Source organism: Thamnophis elegans, chromosome 7 (assembly GCF_009769535.1).
Source record: "Thamnophis elegans isolate rThaEle1 chromosome 7, rThaEle1.pri, whole genome shotgun sequence".
NCBI lineage: Eukaryota > Metazoa > Chordata > Lepidosauria > Squamata > Colubridae > Thamnophis > Thamnophis elegans.
In genome coordinates, this window is record NC_045547.1 from 32,268,901 (window position 1) to 32,289,742 (window position 20,842).

Consider the following 20,842-nt stretch of genomic DNA (forward strand, 5'->3'; position numbering starts at 1 on the left):
CGGCACCAACAGCCGTTCCCGACCTCACGAACTAAATCCAAACGAGGTGGGGGAACGAGAGGACTCCCGCCACTCAGGCTTACACCGAGAGCAGCGTCGCCCTGAAGGACTCCTGCTGTCATAGTCACGCGGAGGCTGTCCGAGGCCACGTGCCGGATCAGCAACAAACGCCCACGTGGTCCCACAGCTGCGCAGAGCGCTTGGCACTGCGCCTGCGCGAGACAGACTGGAAGGCGAAAGGAAGTATTGGAAGGCATCTTTTTTTTAATTAACAATTTGAGCGAAGAAAACGCGATACGGAATAATTGCCTGTTGCCTTTTACTGTGGATTCAGCGTAATTCCCATTAGGAACCAAGTGATAGCGCTACTGCTTTACGCCTAAAGAACGATGCCGTTCTAACCTTTGAACGCAGGAGCATCATGGTGGCATTTCCATTATCTTAACCATTTCATTATGCTAACCATTTTCAAGCGATTAATAGGTGGACGCATACAAGCCACGATACAAGCTATGATGTCTATGAACGCCATAGGGAATGCCAAAAGCCAAACAGTTCCAAATGTGTAAGCCATAAAAACACACGGCCTAGGCGCGCTTAATGTCCTTTTTCTCATTTTATAGCGGCTTCCATGAGTGCCGTGCATTAGTTGTGGTGACGAAATATATAACCAATCATTTCGGCTTAGGAATCAAATGGGTGGGACAATATGCAGTTTAACTTGACCGGCTGTAGTTTTAGCGAATTAGAGAAAAGCCAGGAGAAAAAAAGAAGAAAGGTTCAAGTTTAAAGCAGTATACGTAGTTGGCTTCGCCAATAAGACACCGGATGGTTTACACACCGTCCAATTATCATCACAAGCTTAGAGGGCGGAGTTAAGGTTGATAGACACAAACTTTTAACCATTGTATCGTGGGATAGTTAGGCAGTCAGCCAATGGAAAAGAGGGAAAGGCGGGAGAAAGGGGAAGGTCGTATTAAAGACAGCCAGAAAACGAAACCAATGGACTCGAGCGTTATTGCAGGGCTACCAATAGGCGGTTCGGAAGGCGGGCCTCTATGTGTTTGGGTTCGTGCTTCTCCAGGGAGTGAGACGGCGGCGACGAGGAAAGTTTATTTTTTGGAGGCGGTGTTTCCCTCCTCCCCCTGCCATTTGTTTGGATCTTAAGATAAGCGGGTAAAGCGGCTCCTGCAGACGCGCCGAGGAGGAGGCGGCGGAGGGCTTCGCGGCTGCACCGCGGCGAACGGAGAGGCGACGATCGTGGCTTCTTGTGGGTGAGTGGCGACGCAGGCCTCGGGGATGCGGGTCCGTGCTCGGTTTCAGTAGCCCGGGGCGTCTTGAGGTAACGCCGTAGAGCCTTCCCACGGCATCCTCGCCATTCCGCCGGGAACGATCATAAATCCTGAAGGGAAACCCAACGGCTGCCTCGCTTTCACCTCCCCTCCCTTCTATTCAGTCGCCAGTCGTATTTTTCAGCAGGGTTTCTCCCCCCCCCCTCATAACAGGAGTGGGGGTTGCCTTATTTAGCGTCTGTAAGCAGCAAAAAAGCTTCCCTCGATCGGAGCTATTTGGCTACTGCGGGGGGGGGGAGGTTAGAGGCGTTTCCGCAGCTGCGCCTGCGCACTGACGGCTGATCCGAGGGTATTCGTTGTAGATCGTCGAATACTTAAAGGAACGGTTCCCCCCCCCCCCCTTTCCTCAGCGACACCTTTTTTTGCGGGCTGAATTGAGTCTCAATCCCTGGAGGGAAAGTTTCCTCCAGAACCCACGAATGCGATGTCGGTAGCACATTGAATGACTTCCCTGCTTGGAGGAGGAGTGAAAGGAGCGAGAGATTTGCAAAATCGTCGGCGACCTACCGGCTCCTTTTCGGGTCTCGTCCGCTTCTTGGAGCCCAACTTTGCACGTATTTGCTCTCGGTGAAGTCCAGGAGCTGCTTCCGAAGCCAGCCGGACTACCCTGAACGTTGGTGTAAAGTCTTATTTATAGCAGCGTTGGTTGTAGCAGCTCCCGGTGCTTTAAATACAGCGTGAAAAACGATCCTAAAAGATATAAATAAGTGTCATCGCCTGGCTGGCTTTCTGTTTCCTACTTTCCCCCTCTTCCATCAACGGGACTCCCGCTGCCTCTAGTGTCGCTAGTTTTTAGAGCATTACCTTGCTCCGGCTAAGAAATATTGGAACTGAAGGGAGCATGTTTCTCTCAGTTATACTAACAAGACACGGAAGAGCCCAAATGAAAGTCATAAATTCATTTAAATATAACGCTGTAGAGTCACGCTGGATCAACATACAGAGAGGATGGGACGGTAAAAAAAAAAGGTGTAACAAACGAGTTCCTTCTGATGGTGTTAAATGTTTACTACCTGCCATGCAAGAAAAGTGCAGCTTTAGGTGCTCCTTTCCCTTTATGATCCATAGAATGGTGCTGCACCTTATCAATGTAATAATCAACTAGTATGAAGGTGTAATTAAGAAATTAGTGGTTGCATTGGCTAGCATTTAAAAAATTAAGGGGAAGATTCACCTCTGGTTGCGTTTGGAAGAACATTTAATATTAGCAAAGTTCCCTGCAAGCCAGAATGCAAACTAGTATTTGTATGCTAGCAAGGATTAAAATTGGTGTGAACTTTTAGGGATAATCATCCCTTAATTATTGCTAAATATGGAGTGAAAGATTGTAGAAATAATACACATTCACTAAATTGGATCCTGCTCTCCTGTGTTGCTTAGATAAGAATTTGTTCTGTAGTTGCATTCATGTTATCTCTTAGAGAAATTGAAAATTGTCTTTTAGTCATATAACAAATAATTTGAACCACTTGGCAGAGAATATCTTTTAAACTATTTCTGGAATGCAAACAATTGTTTTTTAAAAGATGGAAAAGTTTGATTAAAATGAGCAATTTGCTTATGAATCCAAGTAGAAATTAAGAAAGGTGTCTCAAAATACAAATACACTCCTTTGAAACTGTAGTTATTTCTCTTTATTTGGGATCATCTCTGTTCCCCTTGTTTTTAATTGGTTCACATTGAGGTTGCACAATTTTTCCTATATCAACTTGTTCTGTGCAACACTGCCTATCCAAATCCCATTTTTCTTATTCTTTGTGTGTCTGGTTATGTCATGCTGCTTCCGTCTACTGCATGCTTCCCAGCTGTCCCTAGTTGCCCTGATACCATCCCTATTTACCCTTATTCCCAACCAGCAACAAAAGTGTTTTTCTTTTTGTTGGAGGAAAGTGAGATTTTCACCAAAAATTGCTGATCTCCACAGATACCTGTCATTTTACTTTTTCAGCATCTATGTGGCTTTCCTGGATTTGGAGGCATTCTGTGGGGTGACAGGTTTCTGCAAAAAGCTCTTTAATTTGAACTATTATTAAATTACCCAATGATTAAAAACTAAAATGCTCATAAATATCACAATGGATTTCATGTACAAAGGAAACATTAGTTATCCCAGTCCTAAACTTTGTCTTGTAATGTGTAAATTATAAAATGTTTAGAGTAGCCTTCTCTGACTTAGAAAAGCTTATGAATCTGTAGTATAATATACTACAGATATATATATTATTTTGAATGTAAAGCAAAGACAAAAATGTGCTATCTAATATTGAATTTATAGTTAAACTTAAATGCTTTTTCGACTTAAACTGATTATATAAAATTTATAGATAATTAAAGCTGCTGTTGATGAGACCATCAGGATTTTAATGCAGGTAAACAATTTAGTTTAGATGATTGATTGATTCAAATTTGTTTTGCAGGAATATACCAAATTATGAAATTAATAGGGTTTTTTTTGAAAAAAAATCTTAGTTAAATTCCTGTTATACTAATTAAGAAACATATAGGATACATTTATTGTTATCTAATATGATTTTGTCAACATCTATAAGTACATGCATTTCCTATGCTGTGTTTACATATTCTCAGTTAGTTAGGAAAAGGAAATTTTGCAAATGCTTTTGGATAGATTTTAATTGATAGAATTAATCTCTCTAAGGAAAGTTTTACTGTGGCATTACTAGGATATAAGGATTTTTCCACAGAATTACTGGCTCTGTCTACATGTGGTAGCCTCTCAATTTTGCTTAATTCATGCTTGTGTTCCCTTGCTGTGCAAAGGGAGTGTGACTGCATTGGTGGCAAAATAGTTGTCTTTTGATTGATTTGCCAAGGATCTCTCATTCTCTATCCTCACTTCCTCCCCCCTCATACACATCAAATAGACAGTGGAAATTGTATTGGATTCAAATTAAATGTCAGATTAAATGAATGTGTTTAATTTGAACATTTTACTTGTATTAATAATCCTCCATTTCAAACCAAAGCCACAATTTGGCAGCAATGTTTAAAGATCCTTAATAGCTGCTTTTGGAGGGCTTTCTCTGGTTTTTGAATTGACACCTGTGCAGTAGTAAGCTATTGCAATTATATGATGTGTTTTACATTAAACAGTATATTGTAGACATGAAAGTACATACGATTAAATATCACGCTTGTTAAATCACGGTGCCCTCTAGTACAGCTGTGTTTTAACAGTAATGTTAACTATACAACAGTCTATACAACAGGCCTCAGCAAGGTGGGCAGCATAGAAATTAATAATAAAAGGTGTATCTGATTGAAAGAGTGGTCTAAGAAGGTTATTTCTGTATTCTGATTTCTGCTGTAATTGCTGAAATGGATCAGCTTTTTCTTTTATTTGTGGCTGATACTTAATTACTGATTGATTAGATTTTGATTTTGTTTAGATTAGGTTCTGCCCAACTGCAAACAGACTATGAGCAACTCGTAATATTATCAACAGTGAAAATGCAACACAAAAGAGATTGGGGATCTAGTCAAATTCACCCTAACCCGAGATGTGGGAAAACAAGTCTTTAGGGTATTAGGGAATGGCAATCACATGGATTTCAGTGGAGAATCTTGTTTCAAAGCATAAGCACTATGACAGATAAAGCATACTTCCTAGATGGCAATACTTGATCAAGGGTACTCTGAGCATGTCTTCTTCCACTACATTTTTTTTAAGCATATGGTACATGTTAGCCAGGGATCACTAAGGTAGTTGGCTGCCTCTGAAAGGAATTTTTTGGGCGGTGTTATCTCTACCCGCAGGATTCCTGAATGCCGGCAGGCAATCGGGGGAGGCTCATTTTTTGCCCCTACACAGTTTGTTTGCTCACCGGAATCGAGCCACCGACCTCTGCAGTGCGCAGGCCAGCATCTTACCACGTGAGCCACTGTGGCCCCTCTTCCACTACATGTTAACCAGAGACAAACTATGAAAATAGGCAGTCCCTCACATCACCTGGCTATATAATATGTAGGACTTTATAGTCTAGCACCTGGAGTATACTGGTAGTCTTTACTAGCTCGCAAAGTGGAGATGTTTCATGAACATACCCATCAGTTCCCGAGCCATTGTATTCTAGACTCCAAATGGTTTTCAGGGCTACCTTGAATAGTTCTAATCTTTGGAACAGGAACTTCAATTTAATCCTTATTAATGGCATTTTGCCAACTGCCATTCATAGTTAATATCATGGCTTGCTACTTGGCACCTTTACATTGTTTTGCTTATTCTTTCTTTTCTACTATGGGATATAGGTTCTCCAATATATGGAGCCGACTGCTTTTAATAGCCATTCTACCAGACTCTTTATTATTGTACAAGATAGCCCTCAACCTACGACCAGATGTTTCAAGATTATTCAAAGTTACCAGTGACTTAAAAAATGTTAGATATGACTTGCCTCAAAGTTATGACTGCTGTACTACCCAAGCAGTCACATGATTGCATTTCAGGCACTTGGCAACTTGTTTGAATTCACAATCGGTTGCAGTGCACAGCAGTTACGCGGTTGCTTTTTGCACGATTTGTGCCATTTTCTGGAGAAAAAATGCCACTGGATAAGCTGGATTCGCACGTACAGTCACATGATTCACTTAATTACCATCCTGACTCAATAACGGTTGTAAAAACAGTTGTAAAATTAAGTCCAATCAAATGGCGACTTGACTTGTGACCACAATGCCTTATGACCAAATATCTAGGCTCAATTACGGTTATAAGTCAAGGATTATCTGTATGGCAATTTATAAAATAGTAAAATAGTGCATAAATGTCTATGCTTATTTTTCCAAATCAACAATTGTGTTACTGTTACCTTTGAGATAAATGTATAGTATTTATCAAACTAAAAGTAATATGTTGCTTTGTTATTTCTAAGGCTTTTTTAGAGTTGAAGTGACATTATTAATGGTGAAGTGTCATTATAATATAATAATTGTTCCCTTGTTATGAACAATGGAAAAATGCTGGTTTCTTTTTGTTTTTCTTCCTACAGTAATTTGACTTTTGCACTGAATGTAGCCAGGACAGGTCCTAGTGGGCTTCAATAGCCCTAAGAAGCTGTCAAGGTAAATTATATAGAAATATATAACTACATAAACTTGTACATATGGAAAATATGTAGGCAACATTGATTTTTGTGTCATTTCAAATTTGATCTTTTCCTTTTCCTGAATATATTGATTATAATTTAAAAGAATTCCACAGCAAAGTTGTTTGTCAGTATAAAAATACTATTCCTTTAAAATTTGGCTATACTGAGTGAATAAAAAGGTTTTACTTAAGACAGATCTCCAGATCAGTATTAGCATACTAAAATGGCACAATAATTCTCCTAGTTATTTTGCTCAACAGCTGAAATGGTATAGTTAAAGTATGGCACAGTATTAACATATCTGGCATTAGAGAATCAGGTCCTCCTTTTTCTCAAGTAGCTCTTTTGCAACTTAAATATTTCCATATATTTCAGAATTTAATTTTTTCCAATTTTATCCAACACAATAAAAGATAGTGGGGGGGGGGGGACGGGACCAAAATCTAGGTTGGATATGCCTTTTTAGAGCGGTATGATTTCGTGCTGTTACTCTATCTTATAAATACCCCAAATCTGTTACCATATTATGCAGGTATTCCATATAGATTATCCAATGATAGCAATAGCATATAGTTTTTATAGGGTTCATGAGTTAAATTAGACATAATGGTGCTTTGGAGATAATATTGCTTATAATATGAAGGAAAGAGAAAAATATGGGATATACCTTCTTTATTTTGCTATGTTACATTTTCCTCTGCCTTGTTAAGGTCATTATGGTTGTTCAATTTGGCTTCCTTGGCCAACTTTTTTTTGTAAGAATACAGATTTAAAAATCATAGTGATGATTTATTAAATTTATAGTCTGCCTAGCTCCCAGGAACTCTGGGCCATTTACAGTTGTAAACATTTAAGAACAAAAAATACACACACAAAAACAAAAATATATTAAGGTGTATATTATGTCTGTTCACTAATCCATAGTGGAAGATCTGGATGTACTTCATTAGGAATAAAGTAAACGTGAATAAGCTAGATGTTTGTAGAAGGTCTTGAATAAAGGGACAGGATGTTTCTTGAATTTTATAATTTAACGTTCAGTACCTTTCAAGTCTCTTGGGTCTGATAACTTCATTTTTATCTCTAGAAATAGAGTTCAAAGTCCATAATCTATATGACAGAAATTAAAGTTTCCTACAAATTAGTTAAATTAATGACTAAATAAAATAGGTTCATGATTATTGTGACACATTTGTTAAGGAATTAATTTAATTAGAATATTTATAGTGTCCACCCCATTTCCAAATTTCTTGATAATATTTATGTATATGTGCATATTAACACTTTCCCCCTCTGAATGGCCTTTTATTTTGCTGTAAAGTGCTGGTATACACTGATTGTCCAACATATGAAAAGCCACATGTTGTGTGAATTTTTAATGGCATTTATGTCTTATAACATGCAGTACAACTCATAAATATATAATTTATTTTTTAATGTATTTTCCTTCCATTCTTTTTCTTTGGCAGAATTTCATATTTCAGCAGAATTTTGCACATATTCTGTTCCCATGCAAACCGATGAGGGAGAAATTTTGGAAGAAGGCAGTTCCAAGGTCAGTAAAATAGTAGAATGAGCTTGTGGCAACTTCATTATTTACTGTTTTTATATGAATTTGATTTCCAAATTGCAACTTGTTTCCAAATCATATTCCATGCACTGATGCAGATGAAATTTATACAATTGAATCTAACCTAGACTAGCCCAGTTATAGAAGAAGTTAGTATCCCATAATATTCTGATTAAATAATTAGTTATATGTGGACTGGGTTATATGCTTGTACATAACTGACAAATGAACCATCTATCCTCTCTTGCAGTCAATTTTCTCATCTTTAGATGCCAGCAATACATGAATTAAACAGTCATTTGCCTGACAGGTTTTCAGCCCTAGTACTACAAAATAAATGTTACTAAAAATAATCTTGCACTGGAATAGTAAAGACTGGTTTCAGGAGATTACCTATATTCCTTATTTTTGCCTGTATTATCCCTCTCCTCATGTAGTGGATGTTGAAAACTGAAACACAGAGGGAGTATATCTAGAGAAGCTCTATTGTTGAAAAAAACTTTTCTTAAAACATTGTTCCTTCTGGTGTTTATGATTAAGACAGTCAACTTTCTGGTAAGCAATATATATGTCGGGAGGCAATTAGTTTAGATGCAGTAAGTCCTGAGCAGGAACTCAGTTTTAAATTCACTCAGGATTGTTATATCTTCTGTTATAGGATATTTGAAAAGGCAAAAGATTACACAGATCATTGGAAAGGAGGACAGATGGGAGGAAAAGAGGATGCATAAACTTTAATGTTGACTGACAAGGGAAAGAAAGAAGCATATAATTTACAAGGACGCAATACACAATTGTCTGACATGTGATTTTTTTAAAAAAATATTTCAATTATTTTTAAAAATAAGATTTTAAAAGTTGGGCAATATTTGACTTTAAGGCTGTGTAAGGTTGTCAGTGATTCCTCATCACACTGGACCAACATGGGGCTTCATCCAGATATTCTTCAGTATTCTTCATTGTTTGGACAAAGTGATGGAAAAAACATACATCATTTTTTCAATTTACACATGAATTTCAAAATGATATGGGATAGATCAAACTCTAGAAAAGATACAGTTCAAAATGCTCTTGCTTGCAGGAATAGCTTGAAAATAATGAAATTGTATAAGATAAATTGACATTAGTCATGGGGGGGGATCTAATGTCTAGATAAAAAATAGGGCATATCTGACTCAAAGAGTTATGGGGAAAAGATCTTAGAATTATGGTTGATCACATGCTGTATTGTGATGTTGCTGTTAAAAATGCAAATTTAGTTTTAGAACACATTAACAGAAATATATGTTCCAAATACAAAAAAGCAATTCTTCCACTCTGTTTTCATTGATAATACCTGCTTTGACTATTCAGATAGCATAATATGAAAAATAAAAAGGGTAAACTGGAATAGAAGCAAAAAAAGGACAATAGGGAACTAGAAATTAAGTCTTGGGAAGAAAGACAAAAGAAATTAGGAATGTTCAATTTTAGGAATAACGTGAGGGATGTACTTATCAAGTATCTGAAATTGTGTTTTGATAATGAATAACTACTTTAAGGTGTTGCAGAAAAGTGCTGTGTTGAGATTCCAAACTTCGTTTTAGAGATTGAATAAAAAGGATTGCACAGTTCTTTATGGCATTAAGATTGCCTTATCTTAAAGTATAGAATGTTATATTTATGTACTCAATTGTTTATGGTCAATTGCTAATTTAAAGTATTTTATATTTCAGAACATTAATCCAATTGGGTTGATATTGTCTACTTGCATTAGCACAACATTGAAGTGAGATATTTTCCCATACAGGTAGTCCTCAGCTTACGATCACATTTGATCCCAAAATTTCTGTTGCTAAGCAACACAGTTATGAGTGAATTTATCCCATTTTTTCAGTACCATTATACCTTCAAACAGTCACTAAACAAATGGTTGTAAGTCAGTGGTGGGTTTTAAAAAAAATTTAGAACCTATTCTGTAGGTGTGGCCTGTTTTGTGGGAGTGGCTTGGTGATCATGTGACCATGTGGGAGTGGATTGGCGGTCATGTGACCAGGTGGGCGTGGCCAAGTTTGAAAAATGTGGTGAAACTCAACAATGCTCTTGCTTAGCAACCAAAATTTTGGGTTCAATTGTGATCATAAGTTCTCTCCTCCCCCCCCCCTCTCTCTCCCTCCCTTCCTTCTTTCTTGTGTGTTTATCCCCCACTTATTTTCTTTCTTTCCCTTCCTTCTTTCTTGTCTCTTTAACTTTCTTTCTCATTATTTCTCTCTCATTCACACACACACACACATACACCATTTCCCTCATGTCTGCCACTGACAGCTCTCAAAGAGAAGGAAGGACTCCTGCCTTCGGAAGGGGTTGGACTAGTTTACCTCCATGCTCCCTTGCATTCCTCTATGTTCTCTGTCCCATTTAGTCACAAACAGCCCCATTCACTTTAAAGTTTGTCGCAAACTCCACTCACTCTGCGCGCGCCCTGGTCCCACCCAAGGAAGCGAGCTGTGGGGCGTGGGAAAGAGAGGAGTCTGGCTCCACGTCTTTCTATCTTCTTCCCCGCCTCAGTTCTGCAGGCGGGAGGGTCTGCTGCAGAGGTGGCATAGCAGTGGCGTCGGGTCACTGCCCACTACCCACAGTGAGCCCAGGAGCTGTAGCCGCCGCTAGCCATCCCACACGGCCATCACTTGCTCCCCCCTCAGGCCATTGGCCGGGCATGCAGAGGGGGCATGGCAACAGCGGGGGCAGCGCTTTGGTGGGCGAAGAAGAGCCGAGCTGAGGGGGGGAAAGCTCTGCCAGGCGGGGCAGCGGGGTGGGTCGCTCCATGATGGGAGCCTTTTATTATTATTTTCTCTTCCCCTCATGAGAGTCGCGCCGAGAGCGGTGGTGGCAGGAGCAGCAACAGCTTGGTGTGCACTCCCAATCCGACCTGCCTGAAAAATAGGAGGGGATTTTGGCTGTTTAAAAATCCCTATGTGGAATTCCTCTCCTGTTGCTTCTTTTGCTGTTTGAACAGCCACGCGGGATGTGCTGCCTTGTCTTTCACAGCCCCCTCGTTTTCAATTGGGGCAGGGATCCATGGAGAGGGACAGAAAATATGGATTTCTTCTCCCACCCCAATTGGAAACGAGGCGGCCGTCAAAACAAGGGAGTGCACCCCGCGTGGCTTGTTCAAACAGAAGAATTAACAGGAGGGGAGCTTGGCTGTTTAAAAAGCCCCGCGTGGAATTCCTCTCCTGTTCATTCTTTTGCTGCTTAAATAACCACGTGGGGTGCACTGCCTTGCCTTTCACAACCCCCTTGTTTCCAATTGGGGGGGATCCATGAAGAGGGACAGAAAAGATGGATTTCTCCCTCCCCAATGGAAACGAGGCAACTGTCAAAGCAAGGGAGCGGCCCCGCGTGGCATGTTCAAATGAAGAGGGCTGCTTCATGGCACCCCAGCTGCAGGCTCCTCAGTGCGCAGCCCAGTTCCCAGCGCTGCCGGCATCCCGTGCCTGTCCTTGGCAGCGCGGTCCATTCCCCTAAGCACGGGAGGAGGCGGGGACCTGGGCGGAGGAAGGGGGAAACCCTAGTTTGGGTACTTCTGCCGCTCGTGCCATGCTTTGCAGCCGCCAGAGCCCTGCGCGGATCTCTTTGGGGTGCTGTTGGGCAACATAGTTCTGGGGTGGAGGGATTCCCAGAACAAGTCCTCGAACCCGTAGCTCCAGCAGTAGCAGCGCCGCTTCTTGCAGCAGCACATCGCCCTGATCAACCTGCGTTATGGCACCCTGTGCAGCCCTCTCTGCATGGAGTCAAGTTGGTGGCAGGCAGCCCTCTCTAGGGTTTCCCCCTTCCTCCGCCCAGCTCTCTACCTCCTCCTTTGCTTAGGCTCTCCGCTGGGTTTGGGAGCTTCTGCTCCTCGTGCCATGCTTTGCAAGCATGGTGAGGTGTGGAGAGAGAGAGAGAGAGAGAGAGAGATCGAGCAGTGAGCGAGGAGGGAGCATTCCGGTACTGCCGTACTGGTGTGAACCGGGAGAAATCCACCCCTGTTGTAAGTCGAGGACTACCTGTAACAATTTTCTAAATAGAAAGCATTGATCTTTCATTAAAATATTCCTTCCTATAGTCCACCAACTGGAGTAAATTGTATGTCAGATACTAAAGATCAAATTTATACCTAAGCCACAATAGATAGACCTTGCGTTATAACTGTTCATTTCACAATGGTTCAAAGTTATGAAAACCTCAGAAAAGTGATTTATGATCCATCATCGAAGTTACAACTGCAGCAACACACAATCACAATTTGGGTGCTTGACAGTTGCAGTGTCTTGTGGTCCTATGATCACAATTTGTGACCTTTCCAGCTGAAAAGCAAAATCAATTAAAGCTGGATTTGCTTAACAATCTTGTGATTTACTTAAGAAGCACAATAAAATGGTTGTAACATAGGGCCCAGTCATGTGATGACTTGATTGCATTCCTTGGCAACCAAAATTCTGGTCCCAATTGTGATCATAAGCTGAGGACTAGCTATACAGTTGATCTCAAAATGATACAAAATAGCCTTAATGGCAAAGGAAAACACCTTTTGTTGAGTCTGAAAAACTAACCATAGGTATATTTGTCTCAAGGTTCAGAACCTATTTCTTTCTCCTGCCATTTTGTCATAGCAAATTATTTGCAGCTCTTTTTTCAAATTGTCATATAACAGTTTTCTGTTTCCCAAACTCCTTGCTTCTTGACTTGTCCAGCCATCCCACTAAAGGAGTTGAAAGAAGACATGTACATCAGTACATCAAAATCTTTGCAAGTCTTTGGATATCTAAAAATTGATTTGTGTACTGTATTGCTAAGATATAGTTTCCTGTAATGGTTAAAGTGTCAGGCTAGAAACTGGGAGACCATGAGTTCTAATTATACCTTAGGCACAAAACCAGCTGACATTGGGCTATTTGTTTTCTCTCAGACTCTTGGAAGAAGGCAACAACATACCACTTCCAAAAATGTTGCTAAGAAAGCTGGAGGGAGTTGTCCAGGAAGTTCCCAGAAGTCAACATTGATTAGAAGATTCAATTCTCCCCCCTCCCCCATCTCCTAATTGGAGAGTATTACTAGCAACTGTCTGTTAAATAATTGCTATACGCTACACTATATGGGTTGCCATGCTTTGAAGTTCTTGGCAATTAACTGAATATCATTGGAATTAATTTGGTTAACTAAAGTCAGGCTTAAGCTATTAAGATGAACAAGGTAAGCACTTGGCAGACAGAGTAGTGTTATCTACTCTTTCATAAATCTTAGAACACTTCCACATATCTAAAGCCCTGCTGGCATAGTCAGAGTAAGGGAGGAATGATGACAACTAATTTAAAACAAGGCTAAGCAAACTTAAAGTGGAATAAAAGTATTTGAAATAATACTTTTCTCCCTGACATTATCATTTTTTGTGAGGACTGCATTTTGCAGATCCAAAACTTATCTGTTCTGTCTTTTGCAATTGGAGAGCCAATTCAGCAAAGTGGTTAAACTGCTCACCTCTAGAAATCAGGGACCCTTGAGTTCTAAGCACGAAAGCCATCTTGTTGGGCCAGCCTCTTTCTCCCAACCCAGCCTATCTCACAGGGCTGTTGTTGGGGGCAAAATAAGATTCATGTATATTAGGTATGATTGTTGCCTTAAGTTTACCATAGATAGATAGTTGGGGATTAAAACTATAACAGTAATAACAATAACTCTAATGTCGAGGAAGTTACTTTTGCAGCTTTCCTTCCGCCCTGAACCACTGATGAGACTGACCAGAAATGTATCGTTCATCTTGTCTACTTACTGATTGTAGAATTGCAGCAGCTTAAAAGTATAGAAATACTTTTCAAACTACTTTAGACATTCTTCTAGTTTAGAAAATTATGTATACATATATATACATACATACACACACACACACACACACATATATTGTGTTATATTTGTGCTGATAAATAAAGGGACACTAGTATAGATCTATTTCAAGCTATTTAGCTCTCATCAGCTAGCCATACCCTTACTGGGAATCGAGCCTGTGCTGTATTGCCTCTAAGGCAGATGTGTTAACGGGGGTTGTAAAATCTAAATAGATATAGATATAGATATATCTTGACATGCTAGAATTTATTTTCAAACTAGCCAGTTTAGTTTTAGAGCTTAATTTCTCTTGATAATCTGGAATGAATTTATTTATCTATATCTCTCATCTATAGTGCAAATATTATTTGTTTCAGTTAGCCTGGAAAAATAAAAGCAAACTAATTTGCATTGCCTAAATGCCATATTATAGCAGGAAGAGAAAAATAAAGTTCAAAATCTATTTTACCAATCAGTTCATTATATTCTTTAAAAATCTGTACAGAATAACTTGCTTTCTACATACTGCATATGATCCTTTCTCCAATCTATGAAATGTTGCCCTTCATTGCATATTTTTAATATTTTTGAAATATATTAATGGCTTAAAAACAATACTATTTATGTTTGTTGTTGATTTTAGATTACTTTGCTTTAAAAATCTAATACTTATACAAAGAACATTGTGTTAATTTTGTTTAAGGACTTTTCCCCATTTCCAGTAAAACTGGTATAAAAAATTACCTTCCCTCATCCCTATAACTCCTACAATGCCTCATGTTGGGGTTGACCATTTGTATCTCAGATAAAGAAGGGTCTGAAATCATAGTAAAAAAATATCCTCGAAGAAGGCAATAGAATGAATCATGCTGAGAAAAGTACTGAAATGTATCTATGCAAGTTAACAGGAATCCAACTCAACTGGAGAGAAACCAATAACATTTCCAGTTCGGAAGTCCAGATAGTGCAAGTTTTATATTTGATCTCAAAATAGATCAATGTATAATATAAAAATATTTAATAAACAACATTTAGATTCACATTTCATGATATTTAAGGCTAGAAAACCTGGAGAGGAATATTGGTTGGACACTGGATACTTGTATACGACTGTTTACATTTCACTACATATTGCTGTTCTTGACTGTAATAGAGTTAAAAATTCTGAAGGTATAGTTAATTGATCAGAGTTCATTATATTAGCTGAGTACAGTAAAGACTTCGAGTCATATAGCTCATACAATCAAATTGCAAAGGTGAACTTTTTCATTCTCATAAGGTCTTATTAAGGACTAATATACACAAATCTATTCTTTTTATTTCAAAAATAAAATACTATCGTGTTTTGAAATGTAGACATGAATAGATCATTTCTTAACTTGTGATAGGAAAGTCTTGGACATTTATACTAAAGAACAACACAAAGTATTTCCTGAAATGGGGGGGTGGGAAGATAACTAGCAGGGTCATTGAAGCATTTAATTAGCTTTTTAGTATAGGTTTTTTAAAATCATATTGACTAATCAAATTGCAGAGGCTTAATTTTTTGCTTCAGTTATACTTGATCTTATACATATCAAATATCATCATTGTATAGTTTAGTTGGTTTAGTAGTCTCTGTGTACTACGGTAGTTCTTTGTTCAAGTATGAGCTTCAAGAATAAAATTATAAAACCTTTAGCAACTTTAGTTTCCAATACTGTTTTTAATATTGCATTTCTTACACACCTGTCAGCATAACAATCCTCCTAAAACAACTTTAAAACATTGATAAACATTTGGGATTTAAAATATAATAAATATCATTTAAAATCAAACTAACCTAAAGGATATATAACATAGGTCAATTGATATTAATGGCTCTTTGGAGTTGGGAAAGGGAAGCATTTCTAGAGTGATCTTCACTGCATTCCTTCCTCTCCCTTCAGAAAATTGTCTTAAAATATGTATATAGTGACTTAGTATACTTTACTTGCATTTAAGGAGAAAAATATTAAAGGTTATGCTCATAAATATTCAGTTTTTAGAGACAGTTGCCTGAAATTAAATTTTGGATTTTGGATCTGAATAGAATCATACCTATTTTATTAAAGTATTTGTTAAAATGAAAACATTTCTACATTATTGAATTTGCTCTTTTGTGTCCTGTTTTCTTTATATTTCTTACTCTCCCTGAAGCAATTTACTCTGCAGGAGTCAGTCTTCTAATTAAGTTTCTTCTGCCTGTCTGCTCTCTTTCCTTGTGCCTCTCCTTCCTTCTCAAATGCTCTTACATATGATAGTCAGACTGTTTTGTTCTATTTATATTCAAATATTTTAATGCTATCTTCTTATCTTAATTTAATTGAATATTTCCTCTTGTCCTTCCCTTTTAACATTTTTCTTTCTATGTGTTGAATATATTATAAACCCCAGAAGATAAACTGTTGGAGTATATTTTGGTATGATTTATATGTAGTGTCTAGCAGTTTTAGCACTTCTATAATACTTGTCATAATAAGTACCAGACATATTTATGTTTTCTATGCACTTGCATATATACCAATTCCTTAAATTTTGCAATTTACTTTTAAAGTGAATTTAAATAGATTGGGTTTTAGTATTTGTAATCTTGTAACATTTTTAACTATTTTCCTATCTGTTCTGTAAGAGAGAAGTTTAAAATTAGCCATCTTATGTTACACAACCAAATAATGTTTGTCTGCTGGAGATAAAGGCTTATCACTAAGCCCAGTAACAACTTAGACTTCAAAGCATAGCTCTTTATGAGTCTTGAGAATTCTGTCAATACTTGGAGATGAAGAGGTGAGAGAAGTATTAGCCCAATTAACTGTGTGAAATTTTGTAAATGATAGCTAAGAATGGGACTATTTTTAAAGCCATTCATTGTTTAGAAATTGAAGAAATACTGTAATGTGTATTTGCTTTCTGGTTTCTAGTAATTCTCACACTTAATTGCACTTTCTTAAGCAGTCTACAACAGATCTGACTACTCTGACACTTACATGTATTTCTTAATTGTTTTATTTCCATTTATAGATTGTGTGTAATTTAAAAATTACATTGGCAAAATTAACTGGGAATTTATTTACATCATTTGACATTCATGAAAATGGATTGGAAAAACTTTGTGAATTTAGTTCTATATAGCGAGGGTTCAAGCCAGTTTTGTTCTATACAGCAAATGTTCATGGGGTTCCATGAATACCATCTGGATGATCGTATGTCCATCATGCCTGCAAATGCTGTTGGTGCCTGAAAAAAAGAAGATGGAAATTGTTATCATTTTTCCTTTATGCTGTTCCATCTCTTCAGAAATGTGTCAGTAACGACACTACTGCACTTTATTAAGAAACTGTCATAATCCATCTTTAGCATTGCACTTGCGCAATGCTTTGGGTCCATATTAGTTTGATTTAATTAGAAAAGTTCTGTTTCCCTTAAGAACTGTGTTTACATTTTGCTAAGATCTAGTTAAATGTGGAGTGGAGTAGATCTTCATTGAGGCAATTCCAGTTTCTTTGAGCAACATCGTATGGTATGTAAAAATATTTGGGCTTCACCAACAAAATGCTATTAAAAGATATTTCAATTTCTGTTACAAAATTGACTGTAAATGTCCAAGGTATAAGTAGGTTGTCCTCACTTACTATTTGTTCAGCAACTATTCAAAGTTATAATAATGCTGAAAAAATACATTTATGGCCCATTTATAACCACTTAAGTTTTCACAATCTGAAGTCATGATGGTAGTACTTAAGTCAGCCCTGTTGGTGCAACAGTTAGAATACAGTACTGCAGGCTAACTCTGCCCACTGCCTGGAGTTCGATCCTGACAGGGCTCAAGATTGTCTCCCTTCCATCCTTCCAAGGTTGGAAAAATAAGCATCCAGATTTTTGGGCAATTTGCTGACATTGTAAACCTCTCAGAGAGTGCTGTAAAACACTAAAGAGAGGTATATCAGTGTAAGTGGTATTACTATGATCTTCATTATAGTCAGTATATGTTGTCCTATGCCTGACCTATAGGTTTTTCTTCTTTTTTAATCCCTTTCAGGAGAGAGAGATTGGAGAGAAAGGGATTACAAATCAGTTGTTTGCTGTTCTATACATTGAAAGCAGCATGATTGCACCCACAGCTCAGGGCTTGGAAGCCATGGATGCGTTATTTCAACAGTTTTTCTCTTGAAATCTCTCGACTCTGGGGGAAAGGGAGGAAACAAGTGGGCAATTTCTCCTTTGCCTGATTTTTCCCCTCTGCTGATATGATCACATTGTTTTCAATATGTAAAAGAACAGTTTACTTTCTTAAAATGTCTTTTTCTCCAATCCCCACTTTATCAAGGAAAGGGGAAGAGAAAAAAATAATTTCTCTCTGCAGTCTCCTCCTCCTGATACCCTTCCCCTTGCAGAGTATTGTGGAATATTAAGAAAACATGTTTTCATAGTGGAACATCCATTTGGAGATGACTACAATAATCTGGATAAAGTGTATCTCACAAGTATAAGCGGAAGGATCTTTTCTTAGGTATTTTCAACTGTTCTACAGGTAGTCCCCAATTGTGGCTAGCAACTCCACCACTAAGCAAAGCAGTTACTAGGTGTAAATGGCATCAATTTTGCTTTTGGTTGGAAAGAAACAAGACTGACTATTCCCCACTGCTCTTTGGAATACTCAAGTGCCTGCTTGCAAGTAGATCTCAACTTACAACCAGTTGCTTAGCAACTGTGTAAGGTTCTGAATGCCTCCAAAGGTAATTATGACCCAGTTCCAAAGTTCTGACAGAGCCCTCCCCCCCCCCGTCACATGATTGCATTTCAGGCATTCGGCATCCAGCTCACATTTTCAGCCATTTCCAATATCCCACAGTTACAAGACTGCAATTTACAATGTTCTTGTTAAAAACTGTAATTTACTTCCAGGTTTTTTGGCAAAAGCACCCCAGAGCGAAACTGGGTCCATTTAATCACCGTTCCAAAAACAAAAAGACCTAAAAAAAATTTTATAATAAGTTTTTATTTTATTTTATAACTTACAAAAATTCCAATTTCAATCGAACAGTGTGTTGTCTGGGTACAAATCACTTTAGGAAATAATAATGTATTTGCAACAATATTCATTACATTAGTATCAATAATTATAATAATAACACTAACCATAATCTTTGTTTAACTAATTTAACATACCTTCTTTATATCACTAATCCATATATTTTTCCCTGTTTCTAGCTCCTGTTTTGTCAGCTAACCTTTGATAAAATAAGTCCCAAATCAAAAAATATTGTTTAAGTGTTAGCTTAAAATTTAAATAAAAAGTCATAAAATTTATGTCAGTCACATAATGATCTATTTTACAATCAACAACTTATCACTGTAGTGGACAGACTACGTTACGATTGTAAATTGAATCATGTACCTGTACATGTAGGAGCATGTAACAACCACGATTGTAAGGAATATAAATCCTTCCATTACCAGCATTCAGTTAGAACTGCTTCTTGGATGAGAAGCGAAACCTCTTCAAGAAAAAGAAAGAAAGTCCAGTTGCATTTTGAAAAAGCATCTTTGGGACAATCATGATCTGGATGATTGAGAATCTCCATAGATATGTACCTATACTATTTTGATACACATTGAAAGCAATGCAGTCATGTTGGCAATACAGGGCTGGGAGTTGCATGCAAATATCTTACAGTGTTCTCTTGAAAACTCTTCTCCAATCTTTCAGCTTGGGAGGTGGGGGAGAGGGGAAAAAAAGCAAGGATTTCAGTAGGCAATTTTGCTTTTGCCTGATTATTTCTTTCCTTCCTGGAGCAGAGAGTTTGGAGAGAAAGGGATTGCAAGAGAGAAATCTGTTAGCTTTTGTACACATCAAAAGCAATATGATTGCACAATATGAATACACTATAATTCATATTATATTCACTCCTGATGCATATTAATATCAGAGTAAAAGTTTGGTTGCTTCCTTTACATGATATTCCCTATGCCAAAGAATGTTCTATATAGACAATATTCAGAGTAGTCAATATTGGAACAAGTGAAGCTTGATCTACTAGAGTGGAACTTAATCACAGTAAACTTAAGTAGTATTTGCAAAGATTTTTAAAAAAATGTAAAGAAAATGATGGTTGTCACTTGTCACTTCTTTCTATAGCCTAACCCATTTCCATTATTTTTATAAATAGTAGCATCCCATCTTTTTTGTTTTTTTTTACCTTTTTCCAGACTTCTCCACTTAACTAATGGTTTGCCCTTAGTTTGCCCATACTCTTTCTCTACTGGGTATTGCTAAGGGAGGTTAATTGTTGCTGCAACAGCAACAAAAAGAACACCTTCCTTATAATAGAAAAAATAATAATTCTTGTCTTTATCATCTATCAGCATAACTAAAACCATGTATGATATTGGTATAATGACTGTTGGAGTGGATCTTATTAAACTGAATTAACAGTCTTTTGAATGAGATAACATGTATATGTGGTAATTGACTGACAAGAAAGAGGGGCACATAGGACAGCATGTACTTTGTTTCATCCGTGCTGACCTACAATGCTTGCCTTCGCAGATGGAACATGAGGATTTTGTAATGGAAGGGCATGGCAAGACTCCACCTCCTGGTGAAGAAAACAAACAGTGAGTCATGTTTATTTAAGCAGGGCCTTAATAGAATATGATACAAAGCACCCGTGAGTAAACGTGGATGAACTCGTAACTTCCTTTTTAAGGAATTCATTATTTAGTTATTTTAATGTTAAATGCTGGTATATGCAATTTTAAACAGACTACGAAGTAAGTATCATTGAACATGGTGGCTTCTGAGTGAGATTTGGAGCAAACCATTAAAAGGTATTTCGATGGATATAGTATGGTGTACAACACTGCCAACAGCATTGAAAAGCTGCCATCTCTTTGCAAATAGAATTGCAGTAGTATACAAACTAAGTTCTCTCTATTAATGTTCTATATTT

At 37.8% G+C, this 20,842-nt stretch overlaps 1 protein-coding gene across 4 annotated transcripts in view; it reads left to right on the forward strand.

Annotated features, from left to right (window-relative positions):
- Positions 1-985: 985 nt before the first annotated feature.
- Positions 986-20,842, forward strand: part of TNRC6B (trinucleotide repeat containing adaptor 6B) — a 139,906-nt gene continuing 120,049 nt past the window's right edge. For 3 of the 4 annotated variants that reach the window (XM_032221208.1, XM_032221209.1, XM_032221212.1), the window contains exons 1-4: positions 986-1,274; positions 6,359-6,431; positions 7,927-8,012; positions 20,440-20,507. In XM_032221208.1, coding sequence (XP_032077099.1) covers positions 7,968-8,012; positions 20,440-20,507 — 113 coding nt within the window. In that variant the 5' untranslated portion in view covers positions 986-1,274; positions 6,359-6,431; positions 7,927-7,967. The remainder of the gene's footprint in view (positions 1,275-6,358; positions 6,432-7,926; positions 8,013-20,439; positions 20,508-20,842) is intronic. The other variant, XM_032221210.1, reaches the window with a different exon arrangement.